At 40.1% G+C, this 24,337-nt stretch overlaps 1 protein-coding gene across 2 annotated transcripts in view; it reads left to right on the top strand.

Moving 5' to 3' along the window:
* Positions 1-20,740, top strand: part of RTN1 (reticulon 1) — a 172,920-nt gene extending 152,180 nt beyond the window's left edge. For both annotated transcript variants that reach the window (XM_019725828.3, XM_019725831.3), the window contains 6 exons: positions 11,574-11,781; positions 14,150-14,288; positions 15,694-15,763; positions 16,286-16,332; positions 16,418-16,476; positions 19,943-20,740. In XM_019725828.3, the coding sequence (XP_019581387.3) occupies positions 11,574-11,781; positions 14,150-14,288; positions 15,694-15,763; positions 16,286-16,332; positions 16,418-16,476; positions 19,943-19,985 (566 nt within the window). In that variant the 3' untranslated portion in view covers positions 19,986-20,740. The remainder of the gene's footprint in view (positions 1-11,573; positions 11,782-14,149; positions 14,289-15,693; positions 15,764-16,285; positions 16,333-16,417; positions 16,477-19,942) is intronic.
* The last annotated feature ends 3,597 nt before the right edge of the window (positions 20,741-24,337 follow it).

The following is a 24,337-nucleotide window of genomic DNA, read 5'->3' as shown; positions in this document are numbered from 1 at the left end:
ATAATCAGGGTTGAAACCATTGGTGTGTAATAATTATTAGTGAGCCCATCCATAGACTTACAGAGGTCCAGTATGCAAATGATGAAGTGAGTGTGATGTAGGAGCAGCTGCGAAGGCTATTAACAGAAGTCCATGTAACATTGTTGATAATGTCCTCCAGAAGTATTACAAGGAGAAAGGAATAAACAAAGTGATCGTCAGGTTTCCTCCATATTATTAAACATTCCATGGAAAAATTGTAGCCTGTTGCATATTAAATGAAGACTCTACTGAAACAAATACATCATAAGAACTAGTACACATGCAAAAGAACCCTATGTTTATTTTATTAGTATATATGATTTGAGCTATAAATAAGCAGGTTTAAAGAGAGAGATTAAAATCCACATTATACTACATCACACAGATTCTGGTTCCAATTTAAAAAAAAATGATACTACTACCCAATATTGGTTAATAAACCAAAGCCCATTCTACTCAGAGAAAATGAAATGACAATAAAACAATCACCTAATAAAACACCTATATATACAGTAGTCTTACAGACCACAACAATACTAGTATTTATTGGGCAATTTACTTAGTATTTTACTTGCATCATTGTATATAATCCTCAGAAATCGTATGATGTGTAAGTTTTATTATTACCCCATTTTATAGGTGATGAACTGAGGCTTCCACCAAGGGACACAGCTAGCAATGCCAGAGGCTTGATTCGAGCCTAGGCTGCCTGACCCCAAGAGCTCAGTCACTTCTCACTGCTCTACCATTTGCCTCAATGGTAGATGACTCTTCCTTAATGGTTTTTCTAAAAATATGACTTACCTAGGCAATAGGTACTGTGTGGAATCAATAACCCCTCACATTTACATAGTTTTCATTTTCCAAACGTCTTCTCCTGTAAGCTTTTAATTTACATCAAAAGGCTCAAAGAGGTTGGGTGACTTGCCCAGGGTTTTTAGATAAGTGGTAAATTGAAAAGTGGAAAGGTGACTCTTAGCTTCAAATTTAGAACTCTTCCCATCTCAACAGTCACTAACTCTTACTAATGCTGAGTTACAGAAAATGAACTCTTCTGAGATATTTTCGTATAGGTTGCCGCTTTACAAACAGCAAAAATTATCAGCAAGGCAGTGATCTTGACCAACTTATGCCATTGTTGTCATCATCACCACCATCATTGATTCATCCTAAATTCTCCATCAGTATTATCAATGTGCCAGTTACTAGCCTAAGCTTTTGTTACATATCTTACTTTGGTAAAGTCAATTTTATAAACATAAAGGCAGAACAATATCACCTTCTATCAAAAATAGCATTTTATTTGGACTCAATATTACTAGCATACTGTACAAATATTACAACATAAATAATTACAATTGCAGATTCCCTCTCTGCAGACTCTAATGAGATCCAACGGGAAAACTGGCTTAGCAGGGGATTTTTTTTTTTAAATGAAAGAAAACTCTCATTAAACAGATAATATACCAAATGTAGGTAGTTATTACTCAATTGAAAAATAGAAGAATACTTTATCACACTGTATTATGATTTTCATGAGAGTCTTTGTAAGGGAATATTTCAAAGGTTTGGGAGAGAATAATGGCTTTATTGTTCTTCTAAAAATGATACATGCACATTATGAAAATTTCCATTTGTACAAAGGTTCAAATGAAGGCCACATATCACCCAAAGTCCTCCCACCTATAGTTAATCAATGTTAATATTTGCTGAATATTGTCCGGTATCTCTATACTATATAAAATGAAGCTAGACAGTAAGATAGGCAATAAAATAGCCTTTATAAAACAAGATTGTACATATCTCAAAAAGTATTTGTAATAATTTACTGAAACTGACTTGGCATTGAAAGAATTACTGAACTTCAAATGCATGTTTCTTTACTATATGAGCTATTCCTAAAATTAAGGAAAAGACTGTGATAAACATCAATAGGTTGGAATCATTTTTTAATTACATGTTTTGGCTTTAGACTGTACAGATGGGCTCTCTGCAGTCTTTTTTTTTCCCCAAAGGAAGATCCACTATAGGTGAGACAGATTGACAAAAATTCTGATCTAAATCCACATCTTCTAATCTGTGATTTTTCTTATGAATATGTCTTTAGTTAAAAAACAATAATATTCCTGATACTCTATGACTAAAGCCTTATGATTACTATATCTTAATCGGGATTGTAGATAATCTGTCATAATCAGCAGGCCCTTCCATCTGCATCACGTTTAAAATCCTCTCTATGCCTACCTCACTCCCACTTTCTTCTTATGTTCAAAATGATATCCTTTACTCAATTCTTTTTGATCTTTAGACTAGTTGATACATTTGGGAACAGAATCTGTGAAGTAATTAGTATATTTTAAATTAACTTATAATATAATTAAATGCTAAGAGCCACTGAATCCAGCACACAAAAGCTAAGATGGGTGGACAGCTTTCAGAATATTACCTTTCTTTTTGAAAACCATTAAGTATATGCCACCACCACATTTCCCATCCTTCTCAACCTGAGGTCCTAAGTTGTGTGCATCCTTGATCAGGTATTAATAATTACATATTGTTACCTTTCCAGTCCTTATGAAAGTACATACAACTATTCAAAGAAACGTGATTGCCTTATAATTAAGCTCACAATTTGAAAGCTAAGAATTTAACATTAATAATTCTTTAAAACCATCTTCTGCCTAGGTGACAATTAACAACAATAACTACGTTAAAAACCTTGATAATCATAATGGAATTCCAAATTTATAGCATGTATTTCAAATAAGATAATAAAATTGTTAGGGGTTTTAGAGCTTAGAAGTATAGAGTTCTATTTCCTCCAAATATGTTTGAACTATATTTTTAAGTTAAATTTGAGCAAAGTTGTCATTTTACACAATCAAATCCTTAAATTCTTGTTTATTTCCTTTATTTCCAAAGGGGAAAATGGTTCAAGCATTACTTACAAGTTCTTTGCCCAAATTGGTGTTAATTTTGAACAAATGAAAAGTGCAGATGTCACAGGTTTTAATATTTAGAATTTATTGCAGTCCCACCCATATCACGATGGGCTTGCTTCAGATGTAGTCATGTTGCATGTCTTGCCTTTAGAATCATTTCCCCAAACTGCAGATCAAATCTAGCGGTAATGATCACGAAGGACATAATGTAGAGTGGAACAGAGGCACAATGGCATATCATTCATTGACTCACATCTTTTCAGTTCAAGAAACTCTTTTGCCCATTACAGTCTTGGTCAATTTAAAATATGTTCATTTTTTATAAAGAACCAACAGCTATTCTACTTCCATGGTTCTTTTCTATTCCAAAACACGATGGATTTATAAAATGTGGCCCATACTTGAGATTTTGTGGCTAATTATGACTGACGACCACCGATGAAATGAACAGTTTTATATTTTGACCTGGCCAAAAAGTTTAAAGAAAGAGAAAGCACATGAGAGCATTCATTATTCAATACCTTGCAAATCTTTCTGGGTGCCTCCCTCAACTACCACCTGCCCAAAGCCTGTCTTTCTCTCCATATGGCCATCTCTTCCTTTGTTGCCAGTTGACCAGGGGAGACCCCTCCAAATGAGCCCGTTTGCTGGAGGTTTAGCAGGAGGAGCTGGCCATACTGTCTTAAATACTCGGCCCTGCTGTTTCATTTCCTAGCCAGGCCCACCCCATCGCGGTGACAATGGGCAAAGCATCACTGTATTAACTTTGCAGCACGGAGAGAATATGGTCCCAGTGCTTAGAAAACTAGCAAACAGAAATTACATTCAGCTGTTTCACAAAATTCACAGAAACAGAAAAGCAGTTTTTGCCTTTAGTCCGATCTGAAGGGTAGTCACCAGAAGAATGTATGTGCTTTTGTCTCCCATGGAAGAAGAGTAGGAGAGATTGTTGCTGGCTGTGTCTTTGGCAATCAGATCCTCATTTCCCGTTGTTCCACCAAAGCTCATACAGAGTAGAAGATCACCTATGTGGATTAAATGCTGTGCTCCTTTACTATCTACACAGAGCTCAGGCTTAATGTAGCTCCTCTTTCAAAACATCTACAGCATTATGTAAACGTCTAGAAATAGCGTTGGCATTTTTCTCTTGACAGTTGTATTGGCTGCCTTTAGGAAATGTGAAGGAAGGAACTGGAAAATGAAATCATGCCACTGTCTTATCAGCAAAAGTACTTTCCAGCAGTTTCTCCTCTGGGCTCAGGGCTCCTGGATTACCATTTAAAGTTTTAATTTATATAAGAGACTTTTCAAGGCAAAGGAAACTTATGGATTAGTTGACCAGAAGATGTCATCTTTGAAGGTGACTTTAAACATACAAAGGTATGTTTAAAGTATTTGTGTACATCTAGTACCATTATGTTTCTCCAGTTTGATGGCAAAATGCATGAAAGTTAGAGAAAGTTACTACTGTTTCTTCTTGTTAACTTTTTGTGATGGTATTTTGTTTCCTCATGAAAATCAGAGTAACTGGCATTGTAACTGGCACGGTCTTTGGAGACCGGGTTGTAAAAAACAGGTTTTTCTAGCCTTTTAATTCATTTTAGAAGGTAGTCAATTATTGTAGTCAACTATTGGAAGCTTGCTAAAAAATAAAAGTCATGTCATTTTTCAACAATTCTTTTGTTGAAATGCGGATATTATCTATGAATAGGATTTTCTCGCTTGGCCTTTTAAAAAGTAGCATTAACTTCTCACATAGCAAGTGATGCAATGCTACCTGAGATCTTTTCTGAGCCAAGATGGAATATAAATAAATACATTTAAAAATATGGTGCAATAATGCAGATATTTGTGCACAATTTATTTCTGTTTTATATTATCAACTTATAGCACATTTTGCCTTATAAATAAAATATGAATAGCTGCACCACTGTCTCTTCAATTCATATATTTTTAATAAACTTTCTGAATACTGCAGCCACTATTGCAGCCACTATTTGATCAGTTGAATACATTTAAAATAGTTACCCAAACCAAAAGATTTTGGACTGCAGCAAAGGGCTTTCTAGAAATTTGACATAGCATTTTATTTCCCTTTAGCTATTAATTGAAACATTGGGTCAGTTCTATTTTTCTTTTCTGTTCTTGCTTGGATTTTGGAAATGAGAGTAGCACTGATTTCAGCATTTCAAATCTGCTAAATCTACCAGTTCAGCCTTGACTGAATCAGTACTGAGTCAGCCCCAGGCAGTCTATAGTGTGTGTCCCCACCTGTGGTTTGGGGACTAAGATGAGATCGCAAAGCCCAGTCCTTTAATACATTGATAGAGGACACGCTGATCTATCATTTCAAAGCCAATGCATTGCTCCTTGGTTTTTAGCAAAGTAACTTACAGTTTTTACAATTGGTAAAACAATGCAGTAATTTACCTGCCCTAGTGAGCATGCTTAGTGAATATGTACTCAGGTGTGTAAGGTCTCTTCTGACCTTTCCATCTTAGGAGGATATTGAAAGAAGAGACAAGCTATCTATACGTTGTTGTATCCAAAGACTACTTGGGGTAATTGTTCAGTTACAGAGTTACTTATATATATATTTTTTACTTGGGTTCTAAGGAAACTATTCAAATATCCATTTTCTGGATCAGGACCATAAAGCTTCCTACACAAGCTTACATCACTCTAAGCAAAATGAAAATGTGAAAAAGTGGCATTTACACAGCAATTTGGGAGCACAGACATTCTCTTCTGTGATCACACTTCAGCACTTCCTACCTTTCCCACTGAATAATCAGCACGTCGGTCGTTTTGCCGGCACTCTGACCACACACAGCCATTGCCGTTTTCCCAGTCCATCAGTTCCCAATGGTCTTGATTGCCTGTCATTGCCAGCCTGAGCCCAGAGTGTTCATTTCAGTTCTGTCCCTAGATCTTCAATTCCTTGAACCATGCCCCTTGCCTGGGTCCGCAGCCCTGGGTCAGCCCCACTGTCTATTGCTCATAATACTCAGCCACAAACCCCGTTGATTGGATCCCCTAGAGAGCCTGTATTTTAACCAAGTCCTCTTTACTTTCGGGCAGTCCTCTTAACCAATCCTTTTCAAATGGTTCCTGTGTTTTTCTAGATCAGTGCTGTCCAATAGAAATATAATGAGACACATAAGTAATTTAAAATTTTCTAGTAGCCACATTAAAAATAAAGACACAAGTAAAATTAATTTTGATAAGTTATTTGATCCCTAGCATGATTTTTCAGGATGCTCTTAATATAAAATAAGCCCTACCGTATTTCCCCAAAATAAGACTGGGTCTTATATTAATTTTGTGCTCCAAAAGATGCATTGGGGCTTATTTTATATTACAAGCATCCTGAAAATCATGCTAGGGCTTCTTTTCTGGTGAGGTCTTATTTTGGGGGAAACACGGTAAGTCTGAAACCCCATACGTAGTCTACACTTGCAGCACGTCTCAAGTGGAACGAGCCACATTTCAGGTGCTCAGGTGCCACCTGTGACTTGTCAGGACTGTGTTGAACAATGCAGGTCTCGACTTTTCCTAATCTCTTCAAGCCCCACCCCATCCTCCTCGGTCTCAGGAAGACCTCAGGACTCATTTTCCAGGGAAGAGTTGAGTAAATCTACATCCAGCCACTTTATGTTGTTCCCTTTCCACCTCAACACGTATGTGTAGCCACAGCCGCACTTTCTCAGAATGTCTCTCCCTCTTCGGCCATCCTTTCATTCTCCTTTCTTTGACAAGAAAGAGCTATGACGACTCCCATCCTTTCCCCACCTTGGAGATTTTGCTCAATCCTATATCTCCTCTTTCCAGAATCCTCACCCCTCTCCTTCCACTAACATTCCCAGGTTTTGCGCAACTTAAAGGTTAACGTCTTGCCACTCCTCAAACTGCCATTCTATTTGCCATCTCCCTTATTACTTTGAATGTCCCCCCCACCTACTCAACCCTTTACAATATGGCTTCTCTCCTCACTCCCCCAAACAGTCTCTGCCAAGTTATGAGTGACGTTGCCCTCCAAATCCAGTGGTCCTTTCTCTGTCACTATTACCCGTTATGTCGACAGCATTCTGCACTGTAGCCCACCTTTTTCTTCTGGAAAGTTTCCTTCTTGACTCCCATAACTTAACACTATGTGGTACCATTCTAACATCAGACAGGACTCTTTTTGTAGCTCCACTTATTCCGTTGAATCTTAACCTCTGGTTTCATCCACAGTTGTATCCTTTAGTCTCTCCTCTCTCGGAAGTTTATTCCACTCTCATGACTTCAACCATCATTTCCACCCAAATACACCCAAATGTAAACCTTCAGCCCTCTTTACTAAACATCAGTCCTGCATTTCCAATTGCCTGTACCGTACATGTCCATCTGAACATCATTGGGATATGGTATTACTTGCCGTTGAACTCAGGACTATGGTAACAACCCCTAGGGGAAAAACATTTAATTTCCAAGCTTAAAAAAAAACAAAAAAAAACCAGTACGTAGTATGTGTAATTGTTAGTCTCTCTCATCACATCAGAACCTGGAGGTTTAAAGTAAGTGTCAGCTTTTTCTCAAACCAGTTCATCCTCGGTTTTCCTATTTTTGTGACACTAATCACTCAGTCACCCAGCTTTGAAGTGTTGCTTTCACCCGTAATTAGCTCTTCTTCCTTTCCCCCACAGCTAATTAGTCACCACTTGTCAACTAATCCTTCATAATATTTCCCTTTATCCATTCCATCTCCTTAATAAATTGTTTGCCATATTCACAAATCGTCCCACGTCCTCTCTCGTCAATCCAAGTACTTACTATGCCTTCCTTGAGCTCAACTTTTGCCATCACCAACAACACAAGATACACTGGCATTAATGCAGAAGTGTTAAAATAAATTCCAATCTTCCCAGCTAGATTCTTAAAAGGAGGAACAAAGTTTTATGATCTATTCATTCCTGCCCTTACTAGATAAATAGGTGACCAATAACTATTTACGGTTGATAATGACTCATTTTCTTTTAAAGAAAAAAATTCACTTTTAATATCTAGCTTTGGAGGCAGATTTAAATATAATCAGGTGGCCCAAATTAATTTTGCATACTTTTAGGGACATTCAACATATAACCATATAATGTGAGAGAGGCAACTGTTTTGTTTTGGAAAAAGCATCAGAGTTAGCGTTTGATCTTCCTTCTCCTATTAAACAGTAAGTGGACAAGTTTCTCCATTTTTAACCGCCTTGTCTGTTATGCAGCAGCCCCCCCTTATTGGTGGGGGATGTGTCCCAAGGATGCCTGAAACCTCAGGTAGTACTGAACCCTATATATATACTATGTTTTTTTCCTATACACGTATACCTACGATAAAATTTAATTTATAAATTCAGCACAGTAAGAGATTAACAACAATAACATAATAAAACAGAACAGTTATCACAATATAGAGGGTGCCAAAAAATGTATACACCTTTTAAGACAGGAAAAAAATGTATTAAATTTACGCTGATGGTAACCACTTTGAGCACCTCTTGTCATTGCAGAAGTCACACGTGACCTGTATTCATCTTTTATCGGTATATATTGAGTATTACAACTACAATTTTAATACAGTTTTTTCCTTTCTGAAAATGTGTATACATTTTTTGGCATCCTCTGTATACCGTAATAAAAGTTATGTGAATAGCTGTGGGGCCATTATTAAGTGAAATAAGAGTCACTTGAACACAAGCACTGTCTGCTCAGTGACTAACGGCAGGGAGAGTGTATGGAGTCGGTAAACTGGAAAAAAGGGTGATTCACATCCCACGTGGATGGAGCAGGAGAGTGCCAGATGTCATCATGCTACTCAGAACAGCATGGGTTTTACATTTTATGATTTGTTTATTTCTATAATTTTTCATTTAATATTTTTGGACCACAGTAGACCATGGGAAGTGAAAGCATGGATAAGGAGGGACTGCTGTATACCTAACAGAGTTTATTGTGAAGTTTAAACAAACTAATATCTGAAAGTGTTTTGAACATTTCAGAATCTATGTCAATCGACAGTCATGTCACAAAGTTGGGTACCCAGACTCCACATCTCATTGGTGTGTGCTGTGATAAATCTTTTCTTAACCTCCCGATTAGTAACCTCCAGCAATGTTAGCAAGTTGATTGAAAACTAATGCTACTTAGTTAATTGTTAACGTTCTCTGCCCAGTTGTAAAGCCTGGACCTGGTGCCTGCCATTCTAGAGCTGTTTGAACAGGTGTCCAGAGATTCGGGAGGCTATTCTGGAGGCCATTTTTAATGGGCATTAAGCAATTTGATAAGTGGGGATTCACTTGAAAATAGCAAATTCTATCTCCTCTTTGCCTGAAAACATCTTGCAGGATCTCTCATGACCCTTCACATTTCAGAGGTAGGTCAGCCTCCTTTCCCTAGCAGTACCCGCTTTTGCACAAACCATGCTGTCCTGGAATGTACTGTGGACCCCTGAACAACACAGGTTTGACCTGCTTGGGTCCACTTCTACTCGGATAGGGTGGGGACGAAGAGAAGCTTTGGAGCAGCAGTGCTTTTTCTTTGCCCCTGGAAAACTGCTTGTAGAACTGACCCCACTCCAAAGAGAAAAAATCTTTGTTTCACCCCAAAACATGCTTGTAATCCTCTCCTCTATTTACACTGCAGAAGTGTTGTAGGAAAAAAAGGGACAAATTTTTGCCCAAGGAAATGGCTGACTATAGTAACCTTGCTGAGTTCATGTCATTGGTAGACCAGGTAGTGGTGGTGGGTGGGATGAATGACAGGTAAGCGCAGATGTAAATTTTCTCCAGCTTCAGATTGCTGGGGTATCTTCAGCCTCTTACAAAACAGCCTCCCTGCCTTAAAACCCCCGATTTACTCTCTAGCCAGCCTGACGTAAGTCTGCTGTCGAGGGTTAATACTTTGCTCTGCAACATTCCTCATGTCCCCTCTACAGCATCAGGGCTATCACTAGGCTATGAGACCTTTCCATACTGTTCTTTCCGCTAGTAACACACCTGAATATGATGGAAGCAGCCCTCTGCTCTCTTCAACTGGTCACCTTCATTTTCCTTTGAGCCAATGAATGGTATCTAATCTGTACACCAGCTGCCTCCAGGTACCCGGCAGATGAAGCTGGCAGTGTAAGCAGCTGCCACTGTCATTTGATTGTGAGATGGAAATTTTGTGTCTTATTTTCTCTTTTTGTAAATTGGTTGATGTAACATTCTATAATAACCATTTGTTGCAGCAACATGGATGGACCTGTAAGGCATCATGCTGAGTAAGATAAGTCAGACAGAGAAAGACAGATGCTGTGTGATCTCACTTACATGTGGAATCTAAAAAATCCAAACTCTTAGAAACAGAGTAGAATGGTGATTACCAAGGTTAGGGGGTGAGGGAAATGGGGAGAGGTCGGTCAAAGAGCATAGACTTGCAGTTAGAGAATAAATAAATTCTGGAGAGCTAACACATAGCATCACGATTATGGTTGAGAATAGTGTATTACATACTTCAAAGTTGCTAAGAGACCAGATCTGAAGTGTTCTCACCACAAAAAAGAAACCATAACTATGTGACGTGATAGAGGTGTTAGCTAACACTGTGGTAGTAATCACATTACAATATACAAATATATTAAATCAACACATACACCTGAAACTTAAACAATGTGTCAATTTTATCTCAATTTTAAAACATTTATTACTTGCCTAATAGGAGAATACATTTATGTACATTCTTAAGCAAGGCTTCTACGCTTTTTTTTCATAATCTGGTAACTGGACTATTCAGAATATTTCCATTTTGTATCATATTTGGAGCTCTAGGGCTTTATTCTTTGGAATTTAATTTTTTCTAAGCTGAAAGAGGGAAATAACAATGACAGATGCAATGTAGATTTTAAAGCTTGTATTCCAGATTTTTAAGTCACAAGATTTAAGTGAACAAATCACGTACAAAATGGTTTAATCCAAATGCCTGCTCTAGGGTTTCTTGAGACAGCCACTAACCCTTCAGTTTGGGAGGCAGACCGTCTCTTTATTCAGATGCCTTCGGTGTTGGCTGGGGTCTCCCGGGCCTGCTGCCATGCTTCAGAAGGCACCGCTTCTCCACAACCTCTCTTGTCGCTGCTGAGAAGGGACGTTTGTATGACTGATGTCACATCTGCCGGCTACCATGGAGACAAAATTATCAGCAGGGCATCAAGATGCACACAATCAGTGCCATCCAAAAGGAGACAACAGGTTCTTCACAGAATCCTCTGTATTTGCAGTTTTGTTTCAAAGTCACATAATTCGGGCCACTGTACAGATGGCAAAGCCCAAGGAGATATGCCCCTAGGGAGATGGTCGCTGGAGATTCAACGGCCTTTTCTTATCTGTGAATTTATGAAATATCGTCAGTGAAGGAAAAGATTCTCCCAAAGCCAAATGGAATGAGAGTAAGTGCCCTGGGTATAACCCTATGTCCACTCACTTGTGTTTAGGAATCCGAAGGCCCCACGGAGCCTGCAGCAGCCACCGCTTTGTGAATGGGCCAGCTGCCCCCCAGCGGCCCTGCCATTGTTAAGTGGTGTGTGCTTTGTGTCTCCTCCCCACAGCTATTGACCTGCTGTACTGGCGGGACATCAAGCAGACGGGCATAGTGTTTGGGAGCTTCCTGCTGCTGCTCTTCTCGCTGACCCAGTTCAGCGTCGTGAGCGTCGTGGCCTACCTGGCCCTTGCCGCACTCTCGGCCACCATCAGTTTCCGCATCTACAAGTCTGTCTTACAAGCTGTGCAGAAAACCGACGAGGGCCACCCTTTCAAGTGAGTGCCCCAGCCAGACCAGCCCTTGCCCAGCCTCTCACAGGGCCTTTTCCCTCTGCCTCTGTTTCACTCCCGGGCACTTTGGGTCATGTTGCTTAAAGACCTAATAGGCTTCTTCCAGTCTCCTTTAACACCTGCCTTTCAATAGCTAATGTTTCTGGTGAATTTCTAGAACAAACTCTCTTATCTCTATTCTAGCACATATTGCTTTGAGTTTTTATATTTTAATTACCACTAATTAAATACTTAATATTCATATAAATTTAAATAATTTATGTAATATAAATTTAATGTATTCAATATTAATATTTTATGTTTATTACTGATAGTAATCGTAGTCCATGATATAGAAATAATGTTTTGTAATTCAAGAGTGTTTTAACACTTAATCCTCCCAACTTTGTGAAGAAGGCAGAGCATTATAATCCCTATTTACAGGTGGAAAAACTGAGGTCCTAAGAAGTGACTCGCCCAAGGTCACATGACCAGTAAATAGCACAGAGCCAGGACAAGAGTGTTTGGATTTTTATTTCTGTGCTCTCTCTGTAAGTTAATACCAAAGGGCCAAACTCCTGACGGGCGCAAGGTTCAAGAACTGTCTTATAATGTTCCCTCTGCATTTTTGTGCTGGGGAAATCTGACCGGACTGACCATTGAAGAGGAGATTTTTTTTCAAAGGCGTTGTGCTTAAAGGATATCTGAGATGTGGCAGAGGGGGGTATCAGCACTGCCAGCTGCATTGCACCCTCTACCACCCAGTTTATGTCCTGATTCTAGATTGTGAGCCCAGGTACTTTTAGCCCTGTCAGAGTCACCCCTACCCTGGTGCTGGCCCCAGAGTGCAGGTGTCGCACCTGCTGTAACCGAGGAACAGTTCTGCTTCCTGCATGAGACACATAGATGCTGCTGCAGAATGGTTTCTCAGCCAGCCCCACTGATTCCCCGGGGAAGCCTCAGTGCTCCCTGGCTCACCCTCACCAATCAGCTGAATCGAGACCTCAGGACACCAGGCTCCAACAAGGGCAAAGATGCCTGTGTATGGCGGCCTGTCCACAAAAGCGAAAAGGCTGTGGATCAGACATCCCTTCCCAGCCTCTGGTGTTTGGCTTCAGTGTCAAACCCAGTTACAGCCTGACCACTGTTGGCCTTTGGAAGTAGTTGGCCTTCTTCTAATGCAGCATTAAGGTGTCTTTGGGGCTATAGCTTGGCTACACAAGTTCCCATCCCAAAGGTGGGAAGATGGGAGACGTGGAGCGTCATCTAACCAGGGCGAATATCACGCCTACTTCAGTGACCCTAGCCTGTGAGCACAGACCACACATTTGGAGTCCCCCCCTGCCCCAGCCTCTCCCTCAGCCATCCAGGCAAATTAGCTCAACGATGTTGTGTTCCTTTAAGAGATCATTTGAAAAATGTAGAACTTTCCTCCTGAGTTGTTTTTATCAGTAAAAGAATAACTGACTCAGGGCACGTTTTGAATCAAACATCCTATCTACACAAATCCGTATTTTTCAATTTTTTTCTAAAGGGGAGAAAAGACATAACATTTAAACATACACTCTTTAAAACTCAAGCCAAATGCTGCTTTCCTCTTTTTATCCCGACTCGCAGAGTTCGGTAAGCACTGTAAGAACTCTAGGCAGACAGACAACATGGTGCTGTCCTAGAACAGAGGGAGGGAAGCGAGAGGGAGGATGGACCTCCCTGGGAGCAGGGCCAAACAGGAGATGGATTGATTTTTATATACTTAAGGAGTCTTGTTATCTACTCAGGAATTACATTTAACCATTTGAACAAATGAAAAATGCAATTACCAAAAATACCTCTCTTCATAGAACCAGTGAGCATTTTCATATGGCTCAGCTCACTCGAGTTTTCAGGGCTCTCTAGATACAAATCTAAAAGAACTTTCCAGAAGTAAAGTATGAAATCTTAAGAGTTTTGGATGACAAATAGTAATTGGCAGCTGGGATTTTCAGATATTTCAACTATCGAAAAAGATAATTCATCCCCACTCAGCCAAGAAGAAATGAGGACTTTCACACTTACCTGGTGGGCCAGGCATGTACGGAGAATTCAGCCAATGAGCTGATTTTGGCCTGACTTTTCTCTGTTCCCAGCCAGTTGCTCTGAATTATCAGCTCCCATTGTAATGGTGCCTTTGGGAGACAGAAGCAGTCAGCACCCCACTAGGTGCCATGATTCTCGTGTTCCCCAGTGCCCTGCGGGTGTGGCATGGTGCCCTGCCACCCACAGGCTGGCGTAACCCCCAGGATGACTGGCTGCCATGCTCAGAGTGAAAGAAGGAAGATTTAGCTGCTTGGTGGAGCCCTCTGATGGCGTTGTCTTTGGGGTGCTTTGTTGACAGGGCCTACTTGGAGCTTGAGATCACCCTCTCCCAGGAGCAGATTCAGAAGTACACGGACTGCCTGCAGTTCTACGTGAACAATACACTTAAAGAGCTGAGGAGGCTCTTCCTCGTCCAGGACCTGGTGGATTCCTTAAAAGTACGATGGCTTACGCTCTTCACTTGACAGTCTTGAGTTTTGTGTTTACCTAAAAGTACAATACAACAAACCACCACATAATGGAGAATAAAAAGCAAGTGCTAATTCTATTCTAGAGTCAGAAAACTTCTAGCTCTGTGGTACCATGGAGCTCATCCAGGGTAGTCCCCTCATTTTACAGATGATGGAGAGGTTAAGACAGTTGCCCGAGGTTGCCCAGTGAATCCCTCGCAGAACTGGGAGCAAACCCAGGTCACACAGTTTCCAGTCCTGTACTTTTTACAACACACCAGCTTGCTTCTCCTTACCATTTTAAATTCCTCGGCCAATTTCCTAAAATTAATTTTAAAATAAAAATTTGTTTGGGAAATGTGAAGCACCTATGTGCTTTTTCATTGGAAGAAAGTCTGGATTCTGCTAACAGGAAAACGTCCAAGTGTCCTGACACAGTGTGGGCTATGAAATGAGCCAGTGCAGGGCAGAGGACCCCAGCACCGGCTGTTTTTCTGGGTGCTGTCATTGAACTCAATGGGTTTCTTGGAACAAGCTGCTTTGCCCACCCTGTGGCTTACATGTAAAATCGAAGTCAATCAGTCATGATTTGTCAGGGCCCTGGCGAGGTTGTTGTGAGTTTCCTGTGCCCCCAGAGCACTTGGTACACACCAGGCAGGGGTCTTGTACCAGGGGCTGCCTGGCAACTGTTCAAGGAAGGGCAGAAGGAAAAGTGAGTGCTGTGGCCTTGACCGCAAGGTGCTTTCCTAGAATAACCCCTGGCCAAGTATTGACTAAAGAGAGAGAGAACACAGAGATTTAATTACTTATCTGAAGGTGACATTTCTATTTGTAATGTAATTGTGGTAGCTAGAGCAGGCGCCAGCACACTTTATCTGTAAATAACCATACAGTAAATATTTCAGGCTTTGGGAGCCACACAGCCTCTGTTGCAGCTACTCCACTTTGTAGCGGAAAGCAGTGAAAGACAATACATAAATGCATGGCTGTGGTTGTGTGCCAATAAAACTTGATTCGTGATCACTAAAAATTGAATACCATATCTTTTTCACATACCACAAAATATTATTCTTGTTTTGATTTTATTTCACCATTTAGAAATGTCAAATCCATTGACTCGTGGGCCCACACAAAAACAGGCCAAGGGCCATAGTTTGCTGATGCTGCCCTAGATTATTTCACTGAGTCCCTCAAATCTTAAAGAGGTCCAAAGGGTTCTGAGAAAAGCAAAGACTGGATCGTCTTTCAGTAGTTCTGTGCCAAGCTTTAAATGCTTCCACATTTCCTATTGAAATCACGATATATTTTGCCTCAAATTCTAATCTAAAAATGTCAAGGAAATGAGACCATCTGTCAGGATTTTAGAAGCTGTGATAATCACGTCGTTTTTCAGTTTGCAGTCCTGATGTGGCTCCTGACTTACGTTGGCGCTCTCTTCAACGGTCTGACCCTGCTGCTCATGGGTAAGGACAGATGAGTGAGTTACGTCTTCCTTTACACACTCCACGAGCATGAAGCTTCCTAGGCTGGTAGCTGGTAGCCTGTATTGAAAGATTCCTAGGAACAACTGCCCAGATATCCCTGAGTGCACAGCATTTCTCTGACCATAGTTCAATAAAGAGTATAATAATGAATTATACATTCATAATGAATTTTTTAGTCTGAAGTTTTGTTTTTTTCTTCAACCACAACTGGTTTTATTTGGCTTCTAATATATATCTGTTTACAATGGCAGTTATGGACAGAAATCCATTTTCATTTTGCAAGGACATGGTCTACCCTCATTCCAGGAATAATTACTTAATATCTGTAAAGGGCTCAGCAGCCCTTTATTTCCCTTTGGAACTGCTCTGTCATCTTTTATCTAGAATGCTGGCTACTATAACTAATGCTATAATATCACATAACTATATAAACATGTATCTATGAGCTTATTCTACTGATAACTCTCAGAATTTTAATACTGTATTTGTTTTTCATCCCAGCTGTGGTTTCAATGTTTACTCTACCTGTAGTGTATGTTAAGCACCAGGTAAGTTCTATGTGATGTCAGACAGTCACGTTACATTTTGACCTCGTGACCTTTGGATGTGCTCATGATTTCTTCCTTGTTGTAGGCACAGATTGACCAATATCTGGGACTTGTGAGGACTCACATAAATGCTGTTGTGGCAAAGTAAGTTACACAGTGCAATTTATAAACAGGCGAGACTGTTTTAAGCAGGCATTTGAGTGGATTAGGTAGAGGTAATAAAAGGATAATAAAATGATAGGTTGATTTATGATCATTCACTTATTTGAGTCATATTCATGCCCTCCACAATGATATTATTTCAGAAAATAAGTATAAATTTTAAAGCTCTGAGTTAAACAAAAGTTTCACTGGTTTATTTCAGGTATCATAAATGAATTATAATGAATAAATGATATTAAGTTCTATCTGGGGTCTGACTCATGTTCAAGAACAAGATGGACTGGAGAAAGTAGGAAACCTGATTCAGAAAAGTAACATTAATTTATAACAGTTTAATTGAAATAAAAACAATTATGTTTAACAAACATTTTCAACCTTTTAAAAAAATGAATAGCACTAATTTTCAAACCATTGAAATTACTTTTAAAACTTAAAACAATTTTTAAATATTTAAAACTTTTGTTACATTTTAAATTAGACCATTTTGACTCAACAAGTATGTATGTTTTTTTGCTTATTTAATTAACACCATTGCTTTTTAAACGTGAGTCTTAAATAGACTCTACTTTATGGCTACTTTATACATTAGGAGATAACGATTTCAGTTATAAGTATCCACAGCTAACATGGTCATCAAACTTAGCTTTCCTTAGTGTTTTTAGATATGTCTCCATCTCAAATGATACTTTTTATGTTATTGTTATTCAAGATTTTGTTTTGATCAAAAGCAACCCTCGGCTTCAACTGCAAATAGATGTCACAAAAGGACCAGACTTTGTCCGCATGAACTCCAACTCCCTCTAACAATCTTAGAATCATGTGCTTGGACCTAGGTGATGGTCCGAACTAATGGGAAGTATCTTAGACAACCAGAGATGTATAAAATAAAATAAACAAATAAGAAACAACAACTATGTACTTTAAACTTCATCTGCAATTAGGTTTGCGTATCATTAATTACAGTTGTTTCCTGAAGTATGTAAAGATTTCGGTTTTTACTGTGTACTGTTCATATTCTTCCTCTTAAATTCATTGTCCGTTTGTATCTGTATGACACCTACAGCACATTTCGAAATTATCATCATGGACCCAATGCATCCAATACCTAATGAAAATCAACAATTGCAGGATAACTGTTCATTATTTTGTGTTGAGAAATGGCAGCATGGTATAGTAGGAAACTTGGTGGAGCCAAAACCTAGGGAATCTGCTAAAAATCCTAATTCCAAAATTCTTACAACACACCTATAGAATTAGAATTTCTAGGATTGGGGACCTGGAATCTGTATTTTAATGAACTCCACAGGTGACTTTTTGGCAGCGCTATAGCCAAGAACATCAGACTAGGAGCTTGGGAACTGGAAGACAGAAGTTCTAGTCCTAAGTTGTCCGATACTTAGTTTGAGGATCTTGAACAAATCACATCTGTGAATTTCTTGTTTGGCTGATTGGTTGGTTCGTTCCAAAGAGAGACATACCTATTATGTTCCGGGTGCTACATGTAACAGGCACAGAGAGTACAAAGACGAGTGAGATGATCCTGCCCTAGTAGCTGAGCTCTCAGCCCACTGATGCAGACAAAACTGTGAAGAAATAACTATCAGACAAAGATTACAATATAGTTGTATAAAATCTTAAGGTCAAAGACATAAGGAAGCAGCTGTTCTTACCTGAGCGGGGGGGGGGGGGGGATGATGGAAAGCCACCAAAATGAGGGCCTTTGTCTTAATTCGGGCAGTTATCACAAAGTGCCAGAGACTGGGTGGCCGAAAAACAACAGATATTTCTTCCTCACAGTCTGGGGGGGTGGAAGTCCAAGATCAGGGTGTCAGCATGGTTGGCTTCTGCTAAGGGCCCACTTCCTGGTTCATAGATGGCCATCTTCTCACTCTGTCCTCAGATGGTGGAAGTAGACCGAAGTTCTGTGGGGTCTCTTTGTAGAGGGCACTAATCCCATTCATGAGGGCTCCACCCTCATGCCCTAAGCACCTCCCAAAGGCCTTAGCTCCTGGTACCAGTGCATTGGGGGTTAGGTTTCAACACGTGAACTTTGGGGGAGGGGGAGACACACACATTCAGTCGATAGTAGCCCTGAGGGATGGGCAAACATTCCTCAGGTGGATGATACAGAAAAGACACCGCAAGAAGAAGAAATAATATAAACAGAGGCAGAAGCATGAAAATGGAGGTCATGTTCAGGAAGCAATGAGTCAGTCAGTGTGTCTAAAGCTAAGTGAGTGGGAAGATAACTAGAAAGCACCTAGAAAGAGAGACTGAGGTCAAATTTGAATGCTCTAAATTATTATGACTCTGACACAGAATAGAATCCAAATGCCTTACCACCACCACAAATTCCAACACCATCTGGCCACCGCCTGCCTTTTAGACCTCCCCTCCCTACTCCTCAAGCACATGGGCCTCTGCTCTCCTTGCTCACTTTAGGACCTCTGCATTCCCCACCCCCTCTTCCTGAAACACTGCACGCCCAGAACTTTGCCTGGTGGCCACTTCCTGTCCTTTGAGCATCTGTTTCTCAGATCAATGGATTTAAAATAAGCACCACCCTCCTTACAACTGCTGCCCCCTCACTGTCTATCACGCCCCCTCATTTTGTTTTCTTTTATAGCACTTTTCACCATCTGAACTTCTCTTGTTTGTCTATTTGTTTATTTCTGGCTCCTCAACCCCTATGAGAACAGAAAGCTCCCTGAGAGCAGGCACCGTCTCGCTTTTGTGCACTGAATTCCTGCATCTGGAAGGGTGCCTGGCTCAGAGGAAGGTCTCAGTCAAAATCTGCATGATGAGCTCATAAAGCTTTAATCTAACAAAGCAAAATGTTTCCAGTATAAACCTACCCTAGAATAATACAGCCATACTGTGAGAATCCCAGAATTTTAGGGGCCTTGGAGATATCTAACCCAGACCCACATTTTAAAGATAGATGCTCTAGGACCAGGAAAATTCATTAGCTGGTCTTACGTCACACAGCTAACAAGTAGCACAGTGGGGAATAGGACTCAGGTTTCTTAATTCCAGCTCTGGGTAGTTTGACTATGCCGAGGTTCACCACAAGTTCCAGGAACCATCCCTGTCTATGCTCACAGTCCTGGAATAGTTAGTAACAGCACCTTCTTTCTCTTTCAGAAGTGTCCCAGACTGGGTGATAAATGGTCACCTACTATAATACCGAAATAAGTTGACATCTTTGTTTACCTAAAAAGTTATAATGTAAGGAATGAGGCTTTCTTGGGGTCATTCATTGTCTAATTTACATGTTCTTTTTACTGCTGCCGAGAAATGTGTTTATGGACACTCATACCTAAAAATGATATCTTTGGATATATTAAGCTATTTGGTCACTTAGTGAATTAAAGCAACAACACATAATGAAGTCATAAAATAATTAATAACACTTGAGATTTACTACCTTTTAATATTGTCTTTTCAGGATTCAGGCTAAAATCCCAGGAGCTAAAAGGCACGCTGAGTAAGTGGAGATCCCACTGGGACTGGACATAAACAGGAGTGTCTGGAGTGGTAACAGCTCTGTTTTCCATGTTATGGCAAATCGATTGTTTTTTCCCCCAGTACCATAATCTTAGAGACAAACTTTAAAACAGCTGTTTTTAAGGCTGTTCCTGTACTCCTAGGATATTTGAGTCACTTGTGTCAAACACTGAAGTATAGAGAAAAGTGTATTAGATGTGGTTTTTAATTTCGTGTTACTAAAAACAAGTGCATGATGGTGACAGCCCAATTTATCTTTCCTTCTTTGGTGTTCTTCTCTCTGCAATGCTTCTGTAGCTTTTAATGTTCCCTGTGGCTAGGCCTTTCCTGCTGAGTGCACCGATGCAATAGTGGAAATCGCTCTTATGTCTTTGGGTTGCTGGTCGGATTAATCTTTAATAACAATATATAGAATTGTAGACCAATGTTTTAGTGTTTTTCCAACACACACACAGCATAAAAATAAACACAGTCGACCGTACTTCTGGTAATCAGTTTTGTATAACTTAAAATAATTAAATAAATGAATACATCCAAAAACAAACACGCAGTACTTTTGTTGTGTGGGACTGACGGGCTGATTTACATGTATGGTAACGAAAAAGTACCAGCATGTTAACTTTATTACAATTTGTATTACTTTCTCTGTAGTTCCTAACAGACTTCATTATGGACTCTGGATATTTGCACTTATGTACTTGATACTGAATGCATAAATAAATGTTACTAAATATAAAAACTTCCGCCTCTCTTCTCCTGGTCTTACCAGAAAATCTTAATGGGCTACAGAGTTATGACTTTAGAAAATGCAAAAGTTCTAAGAGACAATGCCTCCCGAGGACATGCTGGGAAGGCTGAGGCCAAGTGCTCACTTTACCCTGTCTCCAGGGCCACGTGGTCCCGCCCCATCCTGGTATATGGCTGCTCTGGGTTGTTAGTAGAAATCACTGAATAGTAGTAAAACTGGAATACACTCTCCACAGGTATTAAACTCTGTGGTCAATGCAGGCATTTTAAATCGTTTTTTAAAAAACTTGAAAGCGATATAAATCCTTCCATAAACTTATTATAAGAACATGCAACACAGTGCTGGCATGGAACAATGATAATTGTTATGGACTCGCTCTTTTGATAATTATTTATTGAGTACCTACTGTGTGCCAAGCACTGAGCATAAGGCTGTGAATAAGAGAGACAATTCCCGCCATTACCAAGATAAGTCTTCTAAGAATTGCTCAGTGTTTTTTGTGAAAGTGCAGTTGTGTGTTTTATTTCACTGTTACAGTCAGCAGTCAAAGATGATGAGGTAGAAGTAGATAAAAGTAGTAGCAGGGGGAGGAATAAAAGCAGTAGGAGAAAAAAGGAATAGTTCCTTGCAAAAGCTGCCTTTGACCAGTTTCGTACACGGGTTCAGTAAGCGCTTGTGGAGACCAGAGGGCACCTTGCCAACAGCCAAGATGGAGGCGCTAGGACATGGCTGTGTAGAAATGCTAACTAAATAAAAGGCAGCAAGAAATAACAGCTGCAATGTAAGGCTAGAGCAACAGAGAGGTGAAGTTTGGGGCTGGCTCCTGCTCTGGCTTTTTCCAAATAGAGAAGGTTCATTGCAGTATGAAGAAAAAATATGAACTAAGGTGCTAAGATATGGAAATGCATGGCATATGCAGTGAGTAATAAGCTGAACTGGGTTGTAAGGTGCTTGGGATGGGAATGGCCACGTCAGGGAAGGGTGAAAGGTTGGGGCCAGAGAATACTAGGAATAAACTTGAACTCCAAGGAGTTTGGTCTTTATTCCTTAGGTCTAAAAATCTCATGAACACACTAAGGGTGCTGGATATTGGAGATTGAGGAATACAGAAGATAATTATAATAACTAACAGCAAACAGGTGACAAATGACTAGGCCTCTACTAAAGTAACTACAGTGAGAGTAGAAATAGATATTCACCTTTCCCTGATCCTTTATATCAGCCCAACATGCCAAGAACCCACTGTGTGCAGAGATGCAGCTAAGAGAGAAATGGGACTGGAGTTGGCGATGGACTAAATGTGGGGATTCAAAGCCAAGGCGGACCCTAAGAGTTAGCGCCTCCTTAAATATTGCACCCCAGGCAGCTCCCTTGCCTCACCCTAGCCCCAGCTCGTCTGAAACGAGCTGATCAGGAGAAGGCAGTGCCATTTTTGAGGATAAACAGCCCAGAGGAGCTGGTTTGGGGGAAGGAAGATAAGAAGCTTAGTTTGGTACCTAGTATTTTGTATAGTTACTAGATACAGAAGACAATTTCTTTTTCGTGCATGTTTTTCCATGTCCAAACTCTGTGATAAAGTTTCTTCTAAATGGCTTTATTGTGTACAATTAACATTCTTCTGTGTCTGCATTTTCAGCATTTTCCTTCCTCCTATCAACACAGAATTCTTTTTATAAGCAGCTGTTCATTCGGAGAATCTAATGAGGTATTCCATTTGCTGACAGTGGTGACGAAAGTTTCCTGAGGAAACTCCAGCCTTACAAAATGATAGGTATGGACATAGAATTTTACCAAGTGGAACATGGGGCACAGGAAGCATCAATCAAGGTGATATTCAAGATAATAGATATAATGTGAGGACACAGTGAAGAGGTAAGAAGAGGACCAAGAACAGAGCCCCCAGGGACCCAGAGTGAGTGAGGTTATTCTGAAAGCTGTGAACAGTAGACGATTCTTACAGCCTATGGATGAACCAAGCCAGCAGAGGTTAGGTAGCTATGAAGAAGCTGTGGCCATCCTGCTACTCTATTGTAAAGAAGAATGAAATCTTACCATTTGCAATGACATTGATGGACCTAGGGAATATTGTGCTAAGTGAAATAAGTCAGACGGACAAAGACAAAACCATATGATCTCACTTATATGTGGAATCTAAAGAACTGATTAAACGCACAAACAAAACAGAAATAGACTCAGAGATATGGGGAAAAAAAACTGATGGTTGCTAGACAGGAGGGGAATGGCAGAGAAGGTGAGAGGATTAGACAGCACAAATTAGTAGTCACAATATGATCATGGGGATATGAAATACGGTTTGAAGAATAAAATCAATAACGTTGTAAAGATTATATGGGGAGCCAGATGGGCACTGGACTTATTAGGGAGACCACTTCAGAGACTGTAGATGCCTGACCACTGCAGTGTACACCTGAAGCTGAAGCTGACACTGAATAATATTGAATGTCAACTATAGTTATAAATATATATATATATATATATATATATATATATATATATATATACTCACTGATGTGGAGTACAGAATAGGGCATAGAGTCAATGGTACTGTAACAGCTATGTACGATGTCAGAAGGGTAGTAGATTGGGGGGGGGTTATCACTTTGTGAGGGGTGTAAATGTCTAATTTACATTGTTTTGTACACCTGAAACTAAAAAAGAAACACAAAGGAAAAAAGAAGAAGCTGGTATATTTTATGGATCATTTCAGGAATAAAGAAAGCAAGAGACTTAGTACACCCCCTGGTCTTTTCCCACCTATATTAGTTTCCTAGGATTACCCTAACAAAGTGCCAAAACCTGGATGACTTAAAACAACAGAAATTAATTATCTCACAGTCTGGAGGCTAGAAGTCCAAAATCAAGGTGTCAGTAAGGCCGTGCGCTCTGATAGGAGCGAACCCTTCATCACCTCTTCTAGTTCCTAGTGGTTGCCAGCAATCTGTGGTGTTCCTTGGCTTGTAGATGCATCACTCCAGGCCATCTTCCCCCTGTGTCTGCACATCATCTTCCATTTGTGTCCAAATTTCCCCTTTTTATAAGGATACCAGTCGTGTTAGATTACAGCCCACCCTAATAACCTCACTTTAACTTGATTGCCTCTGTGAAAGACCCTATTTCCAAATAAGGTCACATTTTGAGGTACTAAGGGGTGGGACTTCAACATCTTTTTTTTTGGGGGGGCGGAGATACAATTCAATCCATAACATCGTCCTGGGCCTCCCACTGGCCTTTACAACACTATGAAGACTTCTCCTCCTGTCATAGTCCTGACCTGTTTCTTCACTTGTTTACCACTGTGAGGCATGACTGCTGAGAAGTATTGGAACAGCTCCTCTCTTACTCAAATTGCACTTGAGTCTGGCCAAGCGCTGGGCCCTGCTTCACTACCATAGGGTTCCAACAATTGCCACATTGTCCTTGCGTAGCACTCTTGAGCACTCTTCTGAGTGTAGAGAAGCAGGTGGGGGATGTACAAGAGCCAATGTGCTGGTGGGTTAAGAGGGAATAAATGAACTCTGTTGAGCCAGGCAAAAGGGCTGCTTTTCAGACTCCAACCTGCTTCTCTAG

Source organism: Rhinolophus sinicus, chromosome 3 (genome assembly GCF_057876585.1).
Source record: "Rhinolophus sinicus isolate RSI-liver-muscle chromosome 3, RSI-T2T, whole genome shotgun sequence".
Taxonomy (NCBI): Eukaryota; Metazoa; Chordata; class Mammalia; order Chiroptera; family Rhinolophidae; genus Rhinolophus; species Rhinolophus sinicus.
This window is presented reverse-complemented; position numbering and strand designations above follow the sequence as displayed.